The sequence below is a fragment of the Ambystoma mexicanum genome, chromosome 10 (genome assembly GCF_040938575.1).
Source record: "Ambystoma mexicanum isolate Mex_15411 chromosome 10, UKY_AmexF1_1, whole genome shotgun sequence".
Classification (NCBI taxonomy): domain Eukaryota; kingdom Metazoa; phylum Chordata; class Amphibia; order Caudata; family Ambystomatidae; genus Ambystoma; species Ambystoma mexicanum.
Genome location: NC_090932.1, coordinates 1,560,438,625 through 1,560,459,471, shown reverse-complemented (window position 1 = coordinate 1,560,459,471; position 20,847 = coordinate 1,560,438,625). Strand labels below are relative to the sequence as shown.

General features: G+C 47.7%; 1 protein-coding gene across 2 annotated transcripts in view; it reads right to left on the bottom strand.

The window, feature by feature from the left end:
• BCR (BCR activator of RhoGEF and GTPase) overlaps positions 1–10,328 on the bottom strand; it is a 684,728-nt gene extending 674,400 nt beyond the window's left edge. Inside the window, exon 1 of one of the 2 annotated variants that reach the window (XM_069619855.1) lies at positions 7,417–10,328. In XM_069619855.1, coding sequence (XP_069475956.1) covers positions 7,417–8,935 — 1,519 coding nt within the window. In that variant the 5' untranslated portion in view covers positions 8,936–10,328. The remainder of the gene's footprint in view (positions 1–7,416) is intronic. The other variant, XM_069619856.1, reaches the window with a different exon arrangement.
• Positions 10,329–20,847: the final 10,519 nt, after the last annotated feature.

Below are 20,847 nucleotides of genomic sequence, written 5' to 3'. Positions count from 1 at the left end.
CCAGCCAGCATATTTTGGGTACGTTAAAAACTCAAAACAATGTGCTGCAACATTTCAGAAATGAGGCTAAAAGGGCGCCTCGACTGGAATCTTGCCCACCTGCGGTCTCATGTTATTAGACTAAAGCGTGCATCAATGTCAACTGCTGGGCTGTGTTGCAGTCCCCCCCCCTCCACAACCCCCTCTGTCTGACCCTCCAGAACGCCTGCTTACGAATCTCAGTACCATTCCATATTGGACACCCACATGGCCACAGTAAGAAAGCGCCACAAGTCCCATAAATCAAGGAACCAACGTTGTAAGCTATCAATCGATTACTTTCAATCAGGAAGCACAGCGGGAAGATCAACAAAGCATGTCTAGGTTAGGGAGGAGTTCGACCTGTTACTGATTTCATTACGTATAAATGATGCAATATTTGCAGATTTTGACCATAATATTTCTTTTTTTCTCCGGCAAAATCTGTAAATGAATGCCACTATATGCTGGAGAGTTTGGCGAGTACTGAATAACACAACTGGATGCAGGATCCCAGTAAATCGGGGGGGGGGGCTTCCCACACAGCCGCCGTGCACGGGAAGTAGACATGGAGATTATGGAAGTCTGGTCGTGATGCACTTTGTCCCCACAGAGAAGTTCTGCTCTGCAGCCGCTACCATTTTGCTTCGCAAAAAAAAAGGCTTCATCAAAGTCGATTTGGCGCGGTAAGAACATCAGATCAGCGCAGGAATTGGGCAGGAACAAGATGGAGTGGAGCTCGGCCACGTGTGTCTTGCTGGAAGGCTAGCCCACGAAAGCCCCAGCTCTGTTCCCAAGGACAGTATCAAGCACAAGCAGCCCACACTTCTAGATCTCAGCACGCGACAAGAATGCAGAAACGGACAAAGCCTCACAGTCCAAATGAAGCGGTTATGTTATGTTAATGTCATTTGTAAAGCGCAACATTCACCCGGAGGTATCTTGGCGCTAGCTGTCCAAATTGTTATTTATGTCTTGCAATCTACGGACATTATTAGGAACAGTATGGTGACAGAAAAAAAAGAGCAGAGCACAACGTACATCACTGGTTTAGAAATTAGTTTCTTGCTGAATCACTATTACAGACATGTTTTGAAATTAAAATGGTGGGGATTTTTATGGTCCCAAAATGCTCTTTGCTTTCATGCAAATCCCCAGGCTTTGGCCCATGACGAGATACTGTAGTGCGTGACTTGGCCTGGGGCCATGCCCTCGGCCATGTGTTCCCCAGTAATTTGTTCCATTTCCAGCACTACATCTGATGGCAACCTGGAGGCCGCGGTGGCCGAAAGGAAGCAGCCCACCTTTTGGTGAACTTCGAGTGTCCCGCATTATAAAATGCGAAGGCCGATGGCAGGGACACGGTGCCACCTGTAGTGCTTCCTACGTTCTCACTACTGCAATGTATGTTTCCTATGTGGCACATCTCCATCCGTGGTGTGTTGGCATACAGGAAACTGGAGATTTCCCGGTGTGCCTCTAGAAAAGGGCCTTTTTTTGTTCGAGTATCCTGCTTTTCAGTTCCTCTTTCCCTTTCCCTTTGCTTCCTACCACATTCCTTCCATCAATCCATCTTTCCTCATACCCCACATTCCTTAAAAGCAAAGAATCTGTTCTAAAGCTAAAGTTTCTTGTTCCCCACTCTTTTTGTGCAAGAACCCCAAAACCAAACAAGGGACTGGGCTTCTCGCATAGTGTACAATGGGATCACTTTGAAAAACATTTTTGGGGCCACTTTTGGTCCCCAGTCTACCCCCGATCTCCATCATCAGACACAATGCCCTCCCCATTGTCAGGCACTCACCAATGCCTGTGAATAGGCACAAGCCCATGCGACAGTGCACGCCGGTGCCTGTGCAGTAGCACTGACAGTTCATGCCTAGTTCTATGCAGTTGCACTTCGATACAGTGCACCCCATGTCGCGCAGTGCAATGTCCCTGTAGCGGGCACAGCTCGCCATGACTTTGCAATGCTGGGCAGAGTCCCATTATTAGAATGGGTGCATCCATGTGTGCACAGTGGCTCCTAGTATCAGAGTCGATGCACCCACTTCCGCTTCTGAAAGGTACCACACACAAACAAACACACACCCACACACCCCTATTTTCTGTCGTCCCGCAGTCTCTGCCATAGCCTCTCCATCTCGTTGGTCAGTCGCCATGTATGATGCCCGAATTCTGCAAGGCCTAAAATGTAAACAATATCAGCCCAGGAGAACTCAGCACAGTGCGGCCAACACCACTGAGCTAGCATTAATGAGTCCCCAAACCGATGTGGGCGAAGGGGCTTCATAACCCCCTCTATTTGGAAAGAAAACTGGATGAATTAATCAAACCTTTATTTTAAAGGCGAACGCGTCAGGGGCTCGTGCCAGCCCAGCACCACAATGACGTGCTGGGGAGAGGGGGAGTCAGAATCAATTGTTCGCTGTAAAAACATGAGCAAAGTTTACAAGGAGGATGTATCTACCCAATTGTAGGCTTTGCCTCTTTATTCGCCGCCCCAGACCTCAGTGGGAACTCCAGCGCTCCATAAGAATGGGAGCTTGCACCTGCCAAGCACGCCTTTCGAAAGTAAACAATTCCCAAGGTGTGTTTGTGTGCACAGGCCGCACCTAATCTCGTATTGTTGACGTTCACAAACGCGACCGCAACTGAGAGCGCCGATTCCGTGCGGTCAGCGGAAAAGAGTGAGCCACAGGGATTCCCAGTGCACTTCTCTGACGTGCCACAGCCAGCACCAGCCACACTGCCGGACAACACCAATCCACCACCCAACACAGATCAGAACCACCTTTCCGTACACCACAGAAGTGAGAATAGCCCCATTAGACCATAGAACCCCATCTGATCACAACACATCACACATAAGTCAAAACACCACCCTTTTCAACCGCGGGGGGCCATAGCACATGCTAACCACAGGATCGAAGTTAAGATTTCACGAGTGGGAGCAAAAACCAGCTCCTGGGTATCAGCTCCCTCATGTCACATTGGAATGTTTGCACGGCACCAAAAGTAGCCCCTGGTAGCTGTTAATGCCATGCTAGCCAGGCAGCTAAATATTTCGAACCCTGCAACCAATACACAGGAGACACCGCCCCACTAATGTCAATCAACTAGAGCTGGAACAACGCTCGTACCCACTCTGTGGGTCCTTTGGGGGAAGAGAACCACCTGCAGAAGAAAATCATCACATCACCACTACTTCTCTTTCACCTACACTAGGACCATGTTTCCCAAGCAAGTTGCACGAAGATACCTCTCCTGTTCCACTGGAGCCATTAAAACTCTTATCCCACCCGAGAAATCTACAGCCCCCTTCTATCCACCCAGAGGGACCATAACACAACTCATGCGCACCCCAAACAACAAGCCCACCCCTGATCCCAGACAGAGGCCAGGTCTGCAAACTGGCACCTCAATACCTCGTCCCCCGAGCATATAAATGAGAGTGTGCGTGCGCACCCCAGGGATCCACCCTTTCATCGCCCCCGATCACCCCGCCACAAAAAGGATTCTGCCGCCCTACAATGTCCTTCGCTAGACAGACACCGTCCTTAGAGTGCCAATGATCTCCATGCCAACTACAGCAGCCAGCAAGGCTTCCGCACAAAAGCATTAACGAAAGCTTGCCCAACAAAGTAGTCCGTGTTTAATCAAAAGAACAGCGCATGCCTGTCTCCCCCTCAGCTGATGCACTTCAGCTGTTAGACATCTGCCATTTGAAGGGCAAACAAACACAAACGTTGGGGTGCTTTTGGTGATGTGATATTTAGTACTCAAGAAATCCAATTTCGGAACATAGCATGTGCGCCCAACTATGAGGCGATGTAATTGACAGTAAGTGATTACACCAGAGTTAAAAAAAAAACACCTTTTATCTCGGAGAAAAAGAAATGGCTATGGAAAAATGTCTCATTTTAAACCAAGTATACATTCACTCAAGTTACAGACTCTTAAGACCAGAGATCACACCATGTATTAGTTAAGAGAGCGTTGCTTTTCTCTCTTATTTGCCTGAGAAACGTGGATTTTGTTCAACAACATACCAAACGATGGGAGAAAGCCAATAGCTATGACCTTGTGATTCTAGTGAAAAGCTTCACAGTGTTTGGTTTATGGGTGAAAAGTAGTCTTCATGTATCCACCATCATGGTTAACTATAGTCCCTCAAATGCTGCTTGCCAACAATCTACCCTTGCCTGACAGAGGCACACAACACATACAAGGAGCAAAACGAAATAGCTGGTGCACTCCAGTCCATTTCTGGAATGTTATTAGCACACATTATTTGTTACCAGAGAGGTGAAGGTGTCTCTAACCGGTCAGAAAAAGAAAAAAAATACTGTCGTGCTCCGTCCCATAAATCGATGTGGCTTGGATGACATTGGGTCCTGGTTGCCCACTCCCCTAGCTGGTGTCCGCAGCAGATAGATTGGTGCAGTGGCGTGGATGGGGGAAGTGGTTTTTTTTCAAGATGAGAATCGGATTGTCACATTCAAAGTAGGATTCTGGCTATTCTGCCATATAGAAGGGGTAGGCACAGCCTTGCTTTAGAGAGGGAGACCTAATCCACAGAGGGAAACCTTGGAAGGTGAAAACCACAGTGGGGAGGCTCAAATCTCAGAGGGCAGCCTGGCAGGCCCATGCCACAGTCAGAGGGGTGGCCCATGCCATAGCAGGGAATATGCAAGACCCAAGCCACAGTAGGGAGCCTGAAAGTACCAAGGTAGGGGAAAGCACAAGCCATAAAGCAAATGCCCAATACATTGATGGGAAACCAGACGGGCCAACCCCAGAGGCTGAAGACCAAACCATAGAGGTGGGGTTGGGTCCCCATAACGCCGGGGTGAGGCTTTAAAGCCATGCCAAAGTGGCAAGACTGGGAGGGATGAGCCAAAGCTGTGAGGCTTGGGCATGTCGCAGAAGAGTGGATGTAAGGGCCAAGTCTGCGCAGGCCAAGCCATAGAGGGAAGGATGGGAGGGTCAAACCAGAGAGATGAGGCCGAGAAGGCAAATCCAGAGAAATGGGGTTGATCATAGACTCAGGTGTGACTAATGGTGCATAGGAATGAACAGAGCCACAGTGCGCAGCAGGCTATAAGACACAAGTGCTCTGATTTTTTTAGCATCCATCTGGAAAAACCCTGCTCCCGGTTTCAGGGTATAGGCTCCAGATCAGTCTTGATCAGAGTGTATGTTAGCTATCCATGATCTCGGGAGTGAAGAACTGAATGGGACACGATGGAGTCTGAAACAAGGTCTTGGGTGTCTCTGTAAATGATCTTTGTCTCAGGAGGATAGCTCAGGGGCAACGTTCTCACCCTGGAAGTAAGACTTCACAGAGAAACACAGCTTCGATCCCGGGTCCGCGCTTAGAAACCTCTGGGTATTAAGCACGTTATAAATAACCAATCATTTCATATCAATGATGGGCGCCTTCTGTTCCGAATTGCCAAAAGGTGAGACCCACGTCTCAAATTTTATGGAGACAAACTCCACTCCTGCAGAGAAGTCGGGGGCCTTGCCAAGAGTTATCATGGGCATGCATTTCATTTCTCCCACAGAGAAATCACAAGTGGTTAACTCCTAAGACATTGTGGGTGTATGGCCCTTACAATCCACAGAAAGAAGGCACACACTCCAGCAGAGACATCAGGCATAGACTTGACGTCTCTGTCGAAATAGTGACTGGCATAATGCGTCATCAACAACCAGAGCAAGGGCAGATCCCTCGCCTCTGGAGCAGACGGCAACAAGCATGGCCAGAACATCCTTGTTTTCAGTGTTACATGCAATAATGTGAGTGGTCCGTTTTCTCTGCAGGTCGCGTTTATCTACAGATGGACACATGCGATTCACTTATTCCCTCTAAGAGGAGGAAGAGATCGGCTTGTGAAGGGTTTAGTCATTCTTGTTTCCCCGTTGAAAGGTGTTGCTCATACTGTGGCGGTGTCAATCTTTTGGCAGCCAATTGTGATTATTTCTTGAGGGGTCCAAATAAAGGAACACAGGCTTTAACGTACCAGTGTACATTTCAGCAGGTGGTTTTAGCACATTAGCCAGATGTATACTAATTGACCTTTTCACATTTGACCTCGGGAGAATTGACCCAATTTAAAAGGTCAATTAGGACATATATGTGGGGGGGGGACCCGCAACTCCCACCCAATCCAAAAAACCCTGCAACCCCCCACCCAATCCCCTTATATTATTCATAATCCAAAACCAACCCAATACATATATCAAATAACTAAAATAATAGAAAAGGTCAATTGTGCACAAGGTCTATTAGGACCACTATAATTAGGTCAGTTAGGACAAAAGGTGAATAGTAAAAGGTCAATTTGGGTAATACCCATTAGCCAGACACACGTTTCACGTATATTTTCTGAGCTTTCTCAGGCATATACACACACATTACTTAAGTTAGGCATGTTAAATGGGAATCCTATATTTTTCTGTGGGTGAAGAAATTTCTCGGATTGCTCTGCAGAATAGATCCAAGTCCCCGATTTCTCTGCAGGCAAAAGGATCTTCTCTATGAGACTATTTTCTCACATTTCTCATGTTTAAGGAAATTACTGCCACAGAATCGTGGCAGGAAGGTACCTGCTCTGATATAATTGGCAGGTTGATCGACCACAAGTGTTTTCAGAATGGGACAGAAACCTGTGGCCTAGGAGCAACATTGTGGCATGCTGCACCGAAGGGTGTACCAATAAATATATTTCACTATTAATAACTGCAACAGGTAAAAGGTCATCCGGGACTAGTCTGTAGGAGAGCAAGTGTCTGATGTGTGGTTTAAAACATAATGGACAATTCTTGATATATGTACTTGGAGGAGGAGACCCAAGTTATCACGTTCTCTCTGGGAGAGATAACCAGTGTGGAGTCTCATAATGGTTGCATATGTGGAATGGCACCCAGGGCATCAAAACTAACATCAAAGGGTCATTCTTATGGTTGGTGATGTAGGATTGGCGGAATAGAATAATGTTTTTCTTTTCGTTAAATGACCTCGTCAGTTCTTATGATGAATGACCCCTTAATATTAGCAATGTCCAAAGGTTTTGTACATTTTGCACTTATTTAATGACATCCATGATTTTGCCTTCAATACACCATTCCCTTCAAGAAATATGTAATAACAGAGGAGACACACTGGGAGTGAAGCGATACCTTTATTGATCAACCTGTAGCCAGCCGTGCCACAGCTCCCTGCTCTTCCAACAGTCCAGTATCCAGCCACAACCAAAGGTAAACAATATTAGAACATTAGAATTACGAGCGTGGAAATCTATGTTTAGAATTCCACGCTCGTATGACAAGAGCTACTTACAACAAAATACCCCACAAAAGAGAAATCTTGAGTAAATATCTAAAACATACATGTGTGCTTACCTGTATCTCCATGTAAACAGCCATCGGGTGGCACTCTTCCAGAGGAAGGTGTATCTGCATCATTTGGCCAGATTTGCCCAGTCTTACGCACCCCCACGATGGTGGCCTCCGAAACCACCACCTGCTGCTTGTGGCGTTTTTGGGACTGTGGGGTGGGAGGGCTGCTGCTGTCCACGGATTGTTGAGAGTTCTGGGAGGGAGAACGGCTCTTCTCCCGATATATGCGGTACGTGGTAGGACTTGGGGAGATATGGCTTGACTGCCCAGATGAGAAGTCATCTTCGCTGGATGTCAAGTTCTCATTAGAGCTGCAGTCTGGAGTGTATCCCCCTCCAATGTCCTCAAAGCTACGTGGGGAATAGGATCTCCTGGGCCAAGTAAGATGTCTGTCTGGGTCAGAAGCATTCTGAGGGCGCATGACAGGCCCTTTCCCATCCATCTCCCCCATCATTCCGCCAACAAAGACACTTTGGTATGGCTGATACTCGACTGGCTGCCATGGCGGTCGGCTCCCTCCATTTGCATTGATCAAGTTGTCCTTTATAAACTTGGGGTTAAGTTCTGCATCTTCATACTCTCCATCATACCCACAACTGCTCTCCGAGGACCTGCCTCGGTAGACTGGCTTCTGTGACTCCCCTGGCGAGATGCTACCAGGAAGAGAATGGAGTGTTTTCTTGCGCTCTAGCTGCATGGCTTGCGTGCCAAGGTTGCTGATCTTATCAGAAACATCACGGTCATTTACCTTTACCAGCCCCTTCTCATGATGGAACTCCATGTTCACGTAAAAGGGCTTCTCTGGGGAGATTTTGGAGTCAGTCGAAGAATGGGAGTTGGTCCTTTTAAACCGCTCAAAGTTAGACCTCAGGGCTGCCACACTACCTGGACCCTTCTCTTTGTCTGGGGAGTCAAATGACCCATCTTTATCAGACGAACTTAACAACCTGCGCACAGCTGGTCTGGGCTTCGAAGGGGACCTGTCCACATCAGACTTATTGTCCAAGTCCTCGGAGACCCGCTTTTTTTTCTCGTCGTTATAATACTTGTTTCGATCATGCTCTCCATCCCCATGGTGCGGGCTGTCCAGGATAGACATATCTGACCCTTCGCTCTGAGTGGACAACTTTCTCAAAGACGCTAATCTAGGCTTCGGTTTCTCCTCTCCATGGTAGTGCTTGCTTTTCTCAGACCCACTTTGATCCCCAGCTTGGGAAAGGTAATGGAGGTCTGAATTGGCGATGTCTGGAACCGCGTCCATAGGTTGTGAATTCCGTTTGAACCCCCACCGCTGCCGGTCATAGCTCTTCTTCTCCTTGGCCAACAGCGTCTGCAAGTAGATCATGCGGAATCGCTCCTTGTTCACCTCCATTTCCAACTTCCTGATAGATGCCTTACAGAGGTCTAGCTCGAGCTCAATGTCCCCCAGGGACTTCAGTTCCATTTTCGGGGGCTCCGAATCTGGGAACTGGGCTTTCCACGCCTCTGCAAATCCCACTGGGTCCACCATGGTGGTTCTGGGAGATGTTCAGGTCTCAACAACCTGGTGTAATTATAGTCAGAATTTCACATTTAGACACGCAGAGCTCCAGGAAGCAGTTTCTAAGCTGTGGCCAGCCATCATCTTCTAAATGTACCAACAGTCAAATACGTTCCAAATTTCTCGTGGGAATGGAATACAGTCCACAAAACCGACTCCTCCGTCAAGAGAGTCCTTGACATTATTCATCCAACGCCCTTCTCAAATCCATATGCACTGGGGTCAATCCATGTTTATCCCAAAACAATGCAGTTTACCCGCACAAAAAATCCCAAACGGGTCAGGCAAAAAAAAAAAATTCAAAAAAGGAACTGAAAATCCGTGAATACTACTGGAAGGGATGTTTGGTGAGCTGGCCCAGCCTGTTGAGCTCGATGGGTTGGTTAGTTGTGGCGTTCCTCCTCGGGCTATGCTGGGATCAGCAGCTGTGTTAGCTCACCTGCAGCTCCAGCCCTGTGCCGACTCCTCGACTCTCTCTTCTATCCCGGCTGAAGATTACTGTACAAAGGGGGATGTTGACACTGCTGCCACAGGACCTCTTTATAGACCCCTGGACCGTGCTGCCTTCTCCCCCAGCTGTTCTGTTGCTGCCTGCTGACCCAGCTCTCTGCCGCAGGTTACTGCGAGGATAGTGGCAATGTTGGTACTGATGACAGCAGCAGCAGCTGTATTTGTCCTCTGCCTCCCCAGTCCTCTGCTGCCCACCACACTAAGTCTGGGTTGCCTCTCCCATTAGCTCCGCTACCTGCGCCATGAGCTGCATGATATTACACCCCAAGCTCTCTGCTGCCTGCTCTCTTGTGCCTACTCCCCTGTCTCGCTCTCTTGCCTGTTTTACCAACCCCTTCCCTTGCTCTCGCAGCTCTGCTGCCCGATTTCCAACGTTTCGGCTGCCCTTTCCCCTTTATCCATCTCACTACTCCCCACCAGTTCCTTGTTTCCCCACCCCTATGCCCCTACCTCTCTATAGCGTCCTCTCTGCGCTGTTGCCCTTTCTCCCCTGCCTGTTCTCACACCCCCTTACTCCCTGCCACCCCTTTGTTGGACAGATCCCAATGCCTCCGCAGCCTTTTCCTGATTCCCACCCCTGGCTGCTGTAACGGGTCTCGGCTGCGTGTCCCCCCTCTGCCCCTGCGTGCTCCCCCTTTTCCCCCAGCTTCTATTGTTGCTGGGCTGCCTTCTTCTCCAGCCCTCTCCCTTCTCTTGCTTCGGGCTTGCAGAGGGGGATGGGATGACAGTGGATGGGGCTGGGCCTCAGAGACTAGGCCCCGCCCGCTGCCTCTCCCCTACCAGCCGCAAGGGTCCCATCCCGGCGTGCATTGCGATGCGGGAACTAGGAGGGCCACCTTCCTTCCCATTCTTCCTCTCGCTGCCCCTGATTGAGGGGACGCTCTGGGCGTGCGCTTCCCTCTCGCCGCCTCCTCTTCCCGGAGTTCTTCTCAGGCTACGCTTAAAGGGGCCGCTGCCAGCATGTGGCGGATTGGCGGTTCTTTGCGCCACAGGAAATCCAGTTGTACGGGAATAACGGGTGTGTGGTTTGGGTTTCTGTTCAGATTGCATTGGGTTTCTGTTCAGATTGCATCCACATTTACGTAGAAATCAGCCAGTGGCCAATAAATTCTCTTGCTGGAGACGGGAGGGAAAGGGAAATGGTCCTGATTATTTCAAAAGACAAATAATGGTTTGATATGCAATATATAGACGGTCACTATTTTTCTCTATGGTGCAGTACCGTCACTTTTAGGTTATTCTCTTTTTTTAAGGATAGGTGCGGTGACAGAGAATGATTTGCTCAGGATCACACTGTACTCCTTGCCCAAATGGGTCTTATGAATAAGGGGAAAGAAATAAACACACTACTTGAACACCTTTTTATGTTATTTTGTATGCATTTATTATGGTGTTTTTACTTGACCACCTATGCAGTGTTGCCAAGGACTGCGCCATTGGGTTCTCTATGCAGGGGTCGCTTGGAATATTGGTTATCTGTACCAGAATTCATGCGTCTAAACCTTTTGTGTCCTCAGGGGGCGAGGGTGGAAACAGACATTTCTGTTTTTGGTGGCTGAGAGCACATTGAAGCATATGGACAGGTTAGGGGCTTGGTGGTAAATAAACTGGTTCCATAGCTGGTGACACCAGCATAGCTCTCAACTCACACGCTTTTGGCGGGTGTCACCCGCCTTGTAAATAGCTGACTCACCCGCCAAACCTCCTGCACGGCCATCCGTTTCAATGGGCCTCTCAGCCGCCAAAAATAAAATCGGGTGTTCTCAACCGCCTTCGCGACACAAATGGTTGAGAGCTATGCACCAGTGGTGCAACACCATTGAGCTGACCTCTTTCTCTCCCCCCGTCCACCTTTGGCTGACTCACACCCTGACAGCCCTGTCCATGCTGCACTCTGTTATATCTGATACTCTCGATGTTTTTGCTCCTGTCATGAGGATCTGCTTGAAGCCCAAAGCCAAGTGCAATTCCTGGTACGACTCGGACATTGTCACCCGCAAACGCAAGTGCAGGGTGGCTGAGCAGAAATGGCGTGCTTCTGGTTCTGGTACATCCTCTGACAAACGGGCCTTCCGCCTGCTTCAAAGGCAATACCGGCTCTCTGTCCGCACCAAAAAAAAGAGCTCACACCCAAGCCCGCGTTTCTGTGGCATCTAACAACTCGGCTGAACTCTTTTAAAATATGCAAGGAACTGGCCAATCCTGCTGCAGTCTGTACCTCTCCTGTCCCTTCCCAGACTCTCTGCACAGCTCTGGCTTCTGATTTCAACTCTAAAACTCAGGACATCCTGTCCTCTCTCTCTTCCTTTCCCCATCCTGCCTGTACTGCCTGCTCTTCCTCTGGCCCTTTTTCAGCCACCTCTTCTGCCTCCTTCTCTGCCTTTCCCCTGTTCTCCCCAGACAAGGTTTCTAGACAAGTCCGATCCATGAAAGTCTTGTCAAAACAGCTTCACTCTGTTCCTCCAAAACCATCTAGGACCGCTTTTACAGCTTCACTCTGTTCCTCCAAAAACATCAAGGACCGCTTTGACACCCTGGCTCTTGCTCTGGCCGACTTCTGCAACCACTCCTTCGCCACTGGAGTCTTCTCATCCCCCCTGAAGCACTCCCTTGTGCACCCTCTTCTTAAGAAACCCTCTGCTGACCCGTCCTGCCTGGCTAACTATCGCCTAATCACCATCACTCCGTTCCTGGGCAAACCCCTGGAAAAGCTCGCCATCTCCCAGCTTAATCTTCACACTGAATCTGTTGGTTGTCTTCATGACCATCAGTCTGGCTTCAGAGCTGCCGGAAGCACGGAAACTGCTCTCCTGAACATCCGTGAAGACCTACTCTCCAACCTTGATTCCAACACCCCCTGTGTCCTCATCTTACTTGATCTCTCTTCTGCCTTTGACATGGTCAACCATGCCTTCCTGCTCAATCGTCTTCGTGATAACCTGGGTATCATCGGTCAGGGCCTGGCGTGGCTGACTTCTGTCCTCTCTGATCGACCCTTCCAGGTCCAACATGGGTCCTTCCTCTCCTCTATCTCTGTCTCTACCTGTGGTATCCCCAAGGGGTCTAACCTCTCTCCCTGGCTGTTTAACCAATACCTGGCACTTCTTGCCCAACGCATTGCCGCTCTCTTCCCCAACTTTCAGTGCTATGCGGATGACACTCAGCTCATTTTCAGGCTACCTTCAGCCACCTCTTCTTTGTCTCTCATCTCTGACTGTCTGCTATCCAGGAGTGGTGTGCCGCCAGTGATCTCCGACTTAATGCCAGTAAGACTGAGATTCTCCTCATCGGCACACCCACTCCCGCCTTTCCTGTCACTCTCTGGCCGGCCTCTCTTGGCCCTCTTCCTGCTCCCACCGCGAGGCTAAAAACCTCAGGGTCATCTTCGAATCAACACTCTCCTCTCCTCACATCTCTGATTTCTCTAAGAAGTCACACTACCAGCTGCACCTCCTCAGAGGTATTCTTCCTTTCCTCTCCTCCCCCAGAAGCTCACTGTCTCCAGAGCTCTGGTTCTCTCTAGGCTGGACTATTGCAACAGCCTCTTAATCTGCCTGCTACTACTCTCCGCCCTCTGCAACTCATCCATAACAGGACTGCAAGACTTGTCCTTGGCTTCAAGCCCAGGGATCACATCTCTCCAGGACAGAAATCTCTGCACTGGCTCCCAGTGGCTCTGTGGATTAAGTTCAGAACCCTCTGCATTGCCCACAAGGCCTTCTGGGGCCTGGGGTCTCAATACCTTCAACTCTCTCTTCCTAGATATCTTCCTTCTCGAGCTCTTCGCTCATCCGCCTCCAACTCCCTCAGGGTCAGTCGCTTCTCCAAGCAACAAGTTGGTGGCAGATCTCTTTCTTGGGCTGGGGCCTCCCTCTGGAACAGCCTCCCTGCTTCCCTGAAACTTGAGGAGAACCATCTCCGGTTTTCGGAAGCACCTCAAAACCTCCCTCTTTGCTTCTGCTTTCTCTCTTCCTCTCCCCTGCTGAATACCTGGCTGAAACTGTACTGGTTACCTGGCCACCCTCTGATCTCGGGCCCAAGTGCCCTCCCCTGCCAGTTACACACCTGCACTGCCTCCCTGGCAACCCCGCACTTGGGAACTGTTTTCTCTATCCCTACAGTCCCCCCCAGCACTTGACACCTGATGTCTGCACCAGTCAGCATGGCACTTGCCACCAGCTGGCCCTACCGCTCTTATTGTTTTATTTATTCTATTACCCCATGTGCTGCACTGTTCCCACCCCCTCTGCACTTTTCCTCTGCCCCTTCCCCTGCACTTGCGTGATCTGAATGACACTTGGCCGAGTAGGATCGCTGTCTCTGTCTTCCTTTTGTTCCCCCCTCCTTGCCGCATCGCTCCTTGAAACACTTGTGTATAGGCGCGTTATAATTGCAATATCATATCATATCATAACCGGCTTCAGCCGCGCCCACCTGAAATGTTTGGTTATGTTGACTCGACCTGGCTGACCTTCAGAGCTTTGGCAGTACAGAACAGGACACATATTTTAAACGGCACCTGGGCTTCCCTGTTAACAAAAGCCCTACAATTACAAACGTAAAGCATTTCACTGGTAGCACCTGCATTCATATGCATACATTTTTATGAAATTGAAATCGTGATCTGAGGTTAGTACTTGCATGCCAGGGGAGTGATTGGAAAGGTAGAGAGGGGACAGGAGACCCGTCCTTCTCACAGCAGTCCTTTAGTAAGTGCTTTTAGACTTAAAGGAGAGAGTTACCTGCTTGTAACATGGAAGCTGCAGTAGAATAGTCTCAGAAGGATGTGCGTGATTTTTTTGTCACGGAAAGTCAGCGACGGAAAAGTTTGCATGAGAAATGTGCGAACCACAAAAGGTTTGCACATTTCCCATGCGAAAACACATTCAAAACCCCTACATACCCACTCCCCCACCCACACCCTCAACACACCCACACCCCAAACATAAACAAAACCTACTTACCTTTTTTACACGCTGAGTCCCTGCAGTGCCAGTTCCCTTTCATTTCCGTGATCAGGAACCGGCGCCGCAGAGTCCTTTTCTTTTTTCGGGAGCTGCAGGGGTGTCCCCCGCAAACTCCCGCTCACTATACCACACAGTATAGTGTGGGGGGTGTTGCGGGGGACACCCCCGCAGCCCCTGTTTATTTTTTTATTTTTTTGGGTGTGCTGCTGGGGCCAGCCCCCGCAATCTTTTTTTTTTAATGTACTTATCTACAATGCTACCACCAAAGGTTCGAACTTATGGTGTTCGAACCTTTGGTGGTAGCATTTTTCGGACTTTTTGTACGGTCCAACCTTTTTTTTGGTCCGATCGTACAATTCCTCATTGGATCTGTCTAAATAAATTAGATGCCCCCCGCAAATAAGTTTGCCCCTGCCCCGCTGTCTCTGAAGTTAGCACCACTCCCAACATTTGAAGGGTTAGCCCCCTCTCCCTGAAATGTAGTTTTTGTTGCACCCCTGGCTGACACTGAGGAACACCTTTGCGGGGAACGAGTAGGGACAAGGGAACAACGTTATCTCTGTGGGGCTGCTGCCTGAATTGTACTGAGGAAGGAGGGGGTAGAGTGCTCCTCCTCCCCGGCCTGGTGGCATGAGGGCCAGGTACCAGGCAAAGACAAAATAAACTTGGGCTACAACACACTTTATTAAGTGATGAAGCTGTTATTTGAGACCAGTCAGCATGGCGTTTGACCACATTGTTTCAGTTCTAGTTGGTTGAAATGTGTTAATGGTTGGTTTTCAATAATACTCAGGTTTGTAGAGATGACTTGAAAAGTACACAAAGAACTCATAAGTTTAACCATGTTACATGGTCAGAGCTATCACGTCTTCCCCTGCCTAATCTTAAGGACAACCAACATTATACATTTTTAAGGGCAGGTAGGCCAGCTGTGTTAGGGATGTGACCATGATGGATGAAGTGCTAGAGTGGAGGCAGTAGAAAGTGACAGACAGGGTAAGGGCGAGGGTAAAATGTTGGATAGAAGGCAGGTGAGAGGTAGGTTAAGAGGGTTACTCGGAGGCGAGGAGGTAGGCTTTTAGTTTGGTTTTGAACAAATCGCTGTGGACTGTTTCTCGGATGTCTGTGGAAGCAAATTCCATGCAAGTGGAGCAAGAAGAGAGAAAGAGCAGAAGCGAGAGGAAGCACAGGGAGGACGAGGTGCAACAAGGGTAGTCAAGGAGGCAGAGTGGAGATTACGAGAAGGCTTGTAGAGCTGGATAGATGAGGATAGATACTGTTTCGCCTTTCTGTGGGTAGATTTGTTTAGTCATCCAGTCAGGTGACGATACAAGGAAGTAGGTGTGAAGTGAGGGAATTCGAAGAGAGTCCATGAAAGTAAAGTTAATGATCTTGTTGAGAGGACAGAAAGCATAGTTTGAGAGATCAAAGAGCTGCTGGCACAGTAGTCCAGTTTAGAGTATACAAAAGTGGTTAAGAGATGCTTGGTGTTGTTGAAAGGAAGGAAGTGCCTATTTTCCTAATATTTAGGAGGTTGGGGCAAGCCCCTGTTGCAGTTTTGGAGATGAAAGTAGCGAAGGTGTGAGAAGGATCCTAGATGACACAGAGGGTTCTACCTGAAAAAGAAAAGCAGAGAGTGTCGGGTGGAAACTGAATGGGCAGGGGAAGAGATGAGAGAGAGTATTTTGCAGGGAAGAACAGCACCTCTGTTTTGGAAGAGTTTAACATTAGAGAGTGCAAAGCCATCCAATATTTAATCGCAGAAAGACAGTTTGAAATTTTGATAGAGAAATCAGAGGAGATAAAGAGAAGAAGATTTGGGTGTCGCCCGCAAAGAGTTGGTACGAGAATCCAAAGGAGATTAGTGACCCAAGAGCAAAGGTGTAAAGTGTAAAGAGGAGAGGACCCAAGACGGGGCACTTTGGAACTCCAACAGTTAGAGGAGTGAATTGCGAGGTGTTGTTACAGAAGACTGAGAATTGGCGAGTTGCCGGGTAGGATTCAATCCAGGAAAGGGCTTGATCACGAATCCCAAGAAGAAAGAGAATATTAAGGAGAACAGAGTGATCAACAGTGTTAAAGGCAGCGTACCGGTCAAGGAAAATTACGATAGAGGATAGGTCGGAGTGCTTAGCAGAGGAGATGAAGCTGGAGACATTCATGAGAGCAGTTTTAGTGAAGTGGCAGGAGCGGAAACCTGCTTGTACGGGGTCCGGCAATTGGGGATGTCTAAACAATTGGTAAGACTGTTAAACACAGCCATTTCAAGCACTTTCGAGTAGTACGGAAGGAGCGACACACAGTGAAATTTAGCCGGTAGATTCGGGTCAGCCCCTTACTTTTTTAGGAGAGGGATGACCGTGGCCAATTTGAAAATAGAGGGAAAGCAAGCAGAGTGTAAGGAAAAGTTGAAGAACTCAGCGAGGTGAGAGGCCATTCAATGGGCCATAACCTTGACTAGCTGAGGAGCAAGATGATCTGATGGGGCACAAGAGGGGTTAGCCTTAAGCAGTAGAGATAATACTTCACAATTAGTGTGACTAAAGTGGGAGATGGAGGCAGAGGATAATGGTAGAGTAGGCGGAGTGTAGAATGTTATGTTATGTGTGTGCTTATAGCGTGCCGAAAGCCCGTGGGCATCACGGCGCAGAGAAGCCAGTAAAGGACAAATAACATCTTAATCCCAGCTAACAATTAGAAGAGTGGGCAATGGGGACTTGCCTCTTATGGCAGTTTTATTGAAACAAAAAAGTTTTCAATGATTTCCTGAAACTCAGACAATTTTCCTCTTGCCGGAGAGCAGCAGGCAGCTTATTCCAGTGTTGTGCTGCCTTCACCAGGAAAGATCTGCCACAACCTAATGCGCGATTCACGCAAGGTATGTTCAGTGGCCCGAGTCGGCTGATCTTAGAAGTCTCAGAGGGATAGAGATTGAAAATTGTTTTTTAAAGAAGCTCGGTGCATCACCAAATAAGCACCTGTGAACTATTGTCATAGCCTTAAATTTGACTCTATCTTCCACTCTGAGCCAGTGTAAAGATGTTCTCCCTGTCATAATATGCTCTCTATTTTAAATTCCCTTTACTATGCGAACTGCATCATTTTCCCTTACTGGGCACCTCTCTATTTCTCTCTTGGTGGCTCCAAGTAATAAGGCGTTGCCATAGTCTCAACGCGACAATATGATCGCTCTCGCGATGGTAGCTGTATTTTCTTCGTTGATAAATGGTCTGATGGCTCTCAGTAGGCGCAGATAGTAGGCATTGTTTTTATGCCGGTAGTTAACTTGTACTTCTGAGCCCACTGATGCTTCGACCATCATCCCGAGTGTCTTGACTTGGGACTACCGGAATATTAGCCTCTTTGATAATAAAGGCTTTGTATTCCTCACCAAGTTTGGATCTAGCCTGTCGTGTTCCAAAGATCATTAGTTTGGTCTTGGTGTTATTCAAACACATCCAGTGTTGTTGCATCCAGAGGTCTATAATATTATAGACGTTTGCTAATGTAGGACGAGGGAGTGTAAGGAAGGTGAGGAGAGGAGAGTCTATAATTTGGGAAATGTTTGCAGCAAAGTATTCAGCTAGGTCATTAGCTGTGAGAGTGGAGTTGATAGTCATGGGTTTAGGAGGAGTGAGTTTAAGGTGCCTGTAGTCAGCGAGGATGGTTGGAGCGTGTGTCAATGAGGGTGCAGTAGAAATCAATTTTTGCTCTTTCAAGGGAGGACTTGGGAGCATTCAGGGCAGAGAGGTAACGTTTCAGGTCCTCATGCAAGTGGGTGCACCTCAATTTGCGCAGCAGCCCATACGTGTCTGCCAGAGAGAGCCTATGAATGGGGTGACCCGTGGTTGCGGATACTGAGACCTTGGGGTGAATTTTAGTAGTTTGAAGTGAGAGGAGAATGAATCACATAGTAGTGATTGGACGCTGCAGAAGGCAGTGTTAGTGGAAGAGGCATCAGGTGCGATGGATGAGAGTTAGGTCCGAGCAAAGTGGTGGAGCAGCAGAAGATTTACATTTCCTTTTAGTAATAGGTGAGGCAAGTGGTGAGGAGAGGTCAGAAGGTGGAAAGGAGATGGTGGTGGAAACAATCGAGTGATCAGATAGGGATCATGTGAGAGTAGTATTAGTGGCCGAGAGAGGTGAAGATGATTAAGAGATTCAAAGAGTTGCCCCTGGTGTGAGTAGGTAGGTTATGGATAGAGTGGAGAGCGTGGTCATTAAGAAAAGACTGCAGTTCAGATTTCTGAGAAGTGGTTGGAGAGGGAAGGTTAAAGTCACATAAAGACTTAGGTGAATTTTAGTGGAAAGAGATTGAAGGAGTTGCCCGAATGCATCAAAGAATAAACCAGTGGGGCCAGGAGGGTGATGGATGGAGATAATGTGAACCCTGTGAGGCGAATGTTACAAGATGACATCATCTTCTACTTGGGAGGAACAGGTTGCACATGATACAAGTGACAACATGGCCGCCGAAAGGTGTAAAAGTTATGATGATGAGTACATCATGGAATTACTTAGTAACTCGACACTGTTCGGAGGAGAACTGGGAGATACATCTAATCTCACTAGTTGGGATGAACTAACCCAGATTATAAAGAGATTGATAAGGTCTGAGTTGCATGGTAGCATAATGCTAGAATACCTGAGAAACAGTATACTAAGACAGGGGCTCGTAGTAAGAAATGAGCCAAGGATTTTCCTAGAGAACAAAGAATTTCTATTACAGTGGATCTACATCGGAAACAAATGCGGTCGGGATTGGGTTATCCTGATAATAGATACCGCCAAACAAACTACAGAAAAAATAGCTATAGACCTACAAAAACTGGAGGATGACATTTTAAAAATTGCCCCGATTGAACAATATAAAAAACGATTGGATGAATTTATGAGTGAGATGAAGGCATTTAAAGAAGACGTAACCAAAGAACGGATTAGGAGATTAAAAAAGGACATACAACAATTCACCCATGAAAAAGCCGTCCCATATGTACAGGACAGATACTTTTCTAAAGAACAAGAAGAACAAGTGCAAAATCAAAAGCAAAGCAACAGTAAAAGAAGAGTCAGGTTTAGAGGAACATCTGACAGCACAGGGGAAGGCAATAACACAGGGAGAAGAGGACGTGCCTCTGAATTCAACACAGGCAGAAGGGCTTTCAGGAGAGGAAGCGGCATGAGGAGAAACAACAGTAGAGGAAACCCAAATGGACAACATTTTTTTAGGACGGGACCAACAGGAATGGGACCCAGACCGGAGAGTAATGACCCGCAGCATGAGAACACTGTAGTAAATCTAGAGGAGTTTACGGAATTCATGAGGAAAATCCACCTAAAACAGTTTTTTGAGGACAAAATGGAACATATGGAACCAGATAGTGGGCTACACAGAAAATCGGATATTTTCCCTCCAGTACAATCACAAACGGCGGAAGCCCGGGTATTTGAAAACAGAGTCTTACAAGAGATCACAAGGCTGGAAAATAAAACCGAAAAAGAAAAAACGTTCCAAAACCTTAATCTAGTCTTAAAAGCCACATTCAAGACACTGTTATTTAACGATTCGATAATAATTTGAAAAGCAGATAAGAGCGGCGCCACGATTGTCCTTAACAGGAAAGACTATGTAGACGAGTGTATGAACCAACTAAGAGATACTAACAACTATCAACAATTGGAAGACGACCCAACACAAAAACTGGAAAGATTGATCCATCAAAAAGTCACAAAAGCAGAAGAAATGGATAACGAAAAAAGAGGCTATTTTCCTCATTGTAGAAAAACCCAGGATCCCACAATTTTATATACTGCCAAAAATACATAAATCACTCACTAGGCCACCGGGGAGACCAATAGTGTCAGGGTGCGATTCGGTCCTGAAGCCATTGTCAAAATTTGTCAACCATTTTATGCAACCGATGGTCAGAGAGATGGCCCCGTTTGTGAAGGATACCACTCAGATTATTAAGTAGAGGGCAGACCTTTTGACACTATTAAGGAGATCTTGATATGTCTCGATGTAGTAGCTCTCTATACAAATATACCATAGAGGGCCTCACTCGAGGTACTTGAAGAAAGACTACTTGCAGAAAATGCTAGCACCAATACTCCGGCATCCTTTATTATGTGGTGTGCCGAAATGGCATTGATGGAAAGTTATTTCCATTTTAATGGTACCTTCTACAAACAAATACAGGGCACAGCCATGGGGGCCACCCTGGCCCCGAGCATTGCAAACCTCTACATGGAAGCATTTGAGAAGAACTGCATCTATAAGGATACTAATCCATTTAAAAAGAACATACTACCATGGAGAAGGTACATAGATGACGTCCTGATTATCTGGGAAGGAGAAGAAAGCATCGCCATCCTTTTCTTTGAGTGGATTAACAAACAGAACCA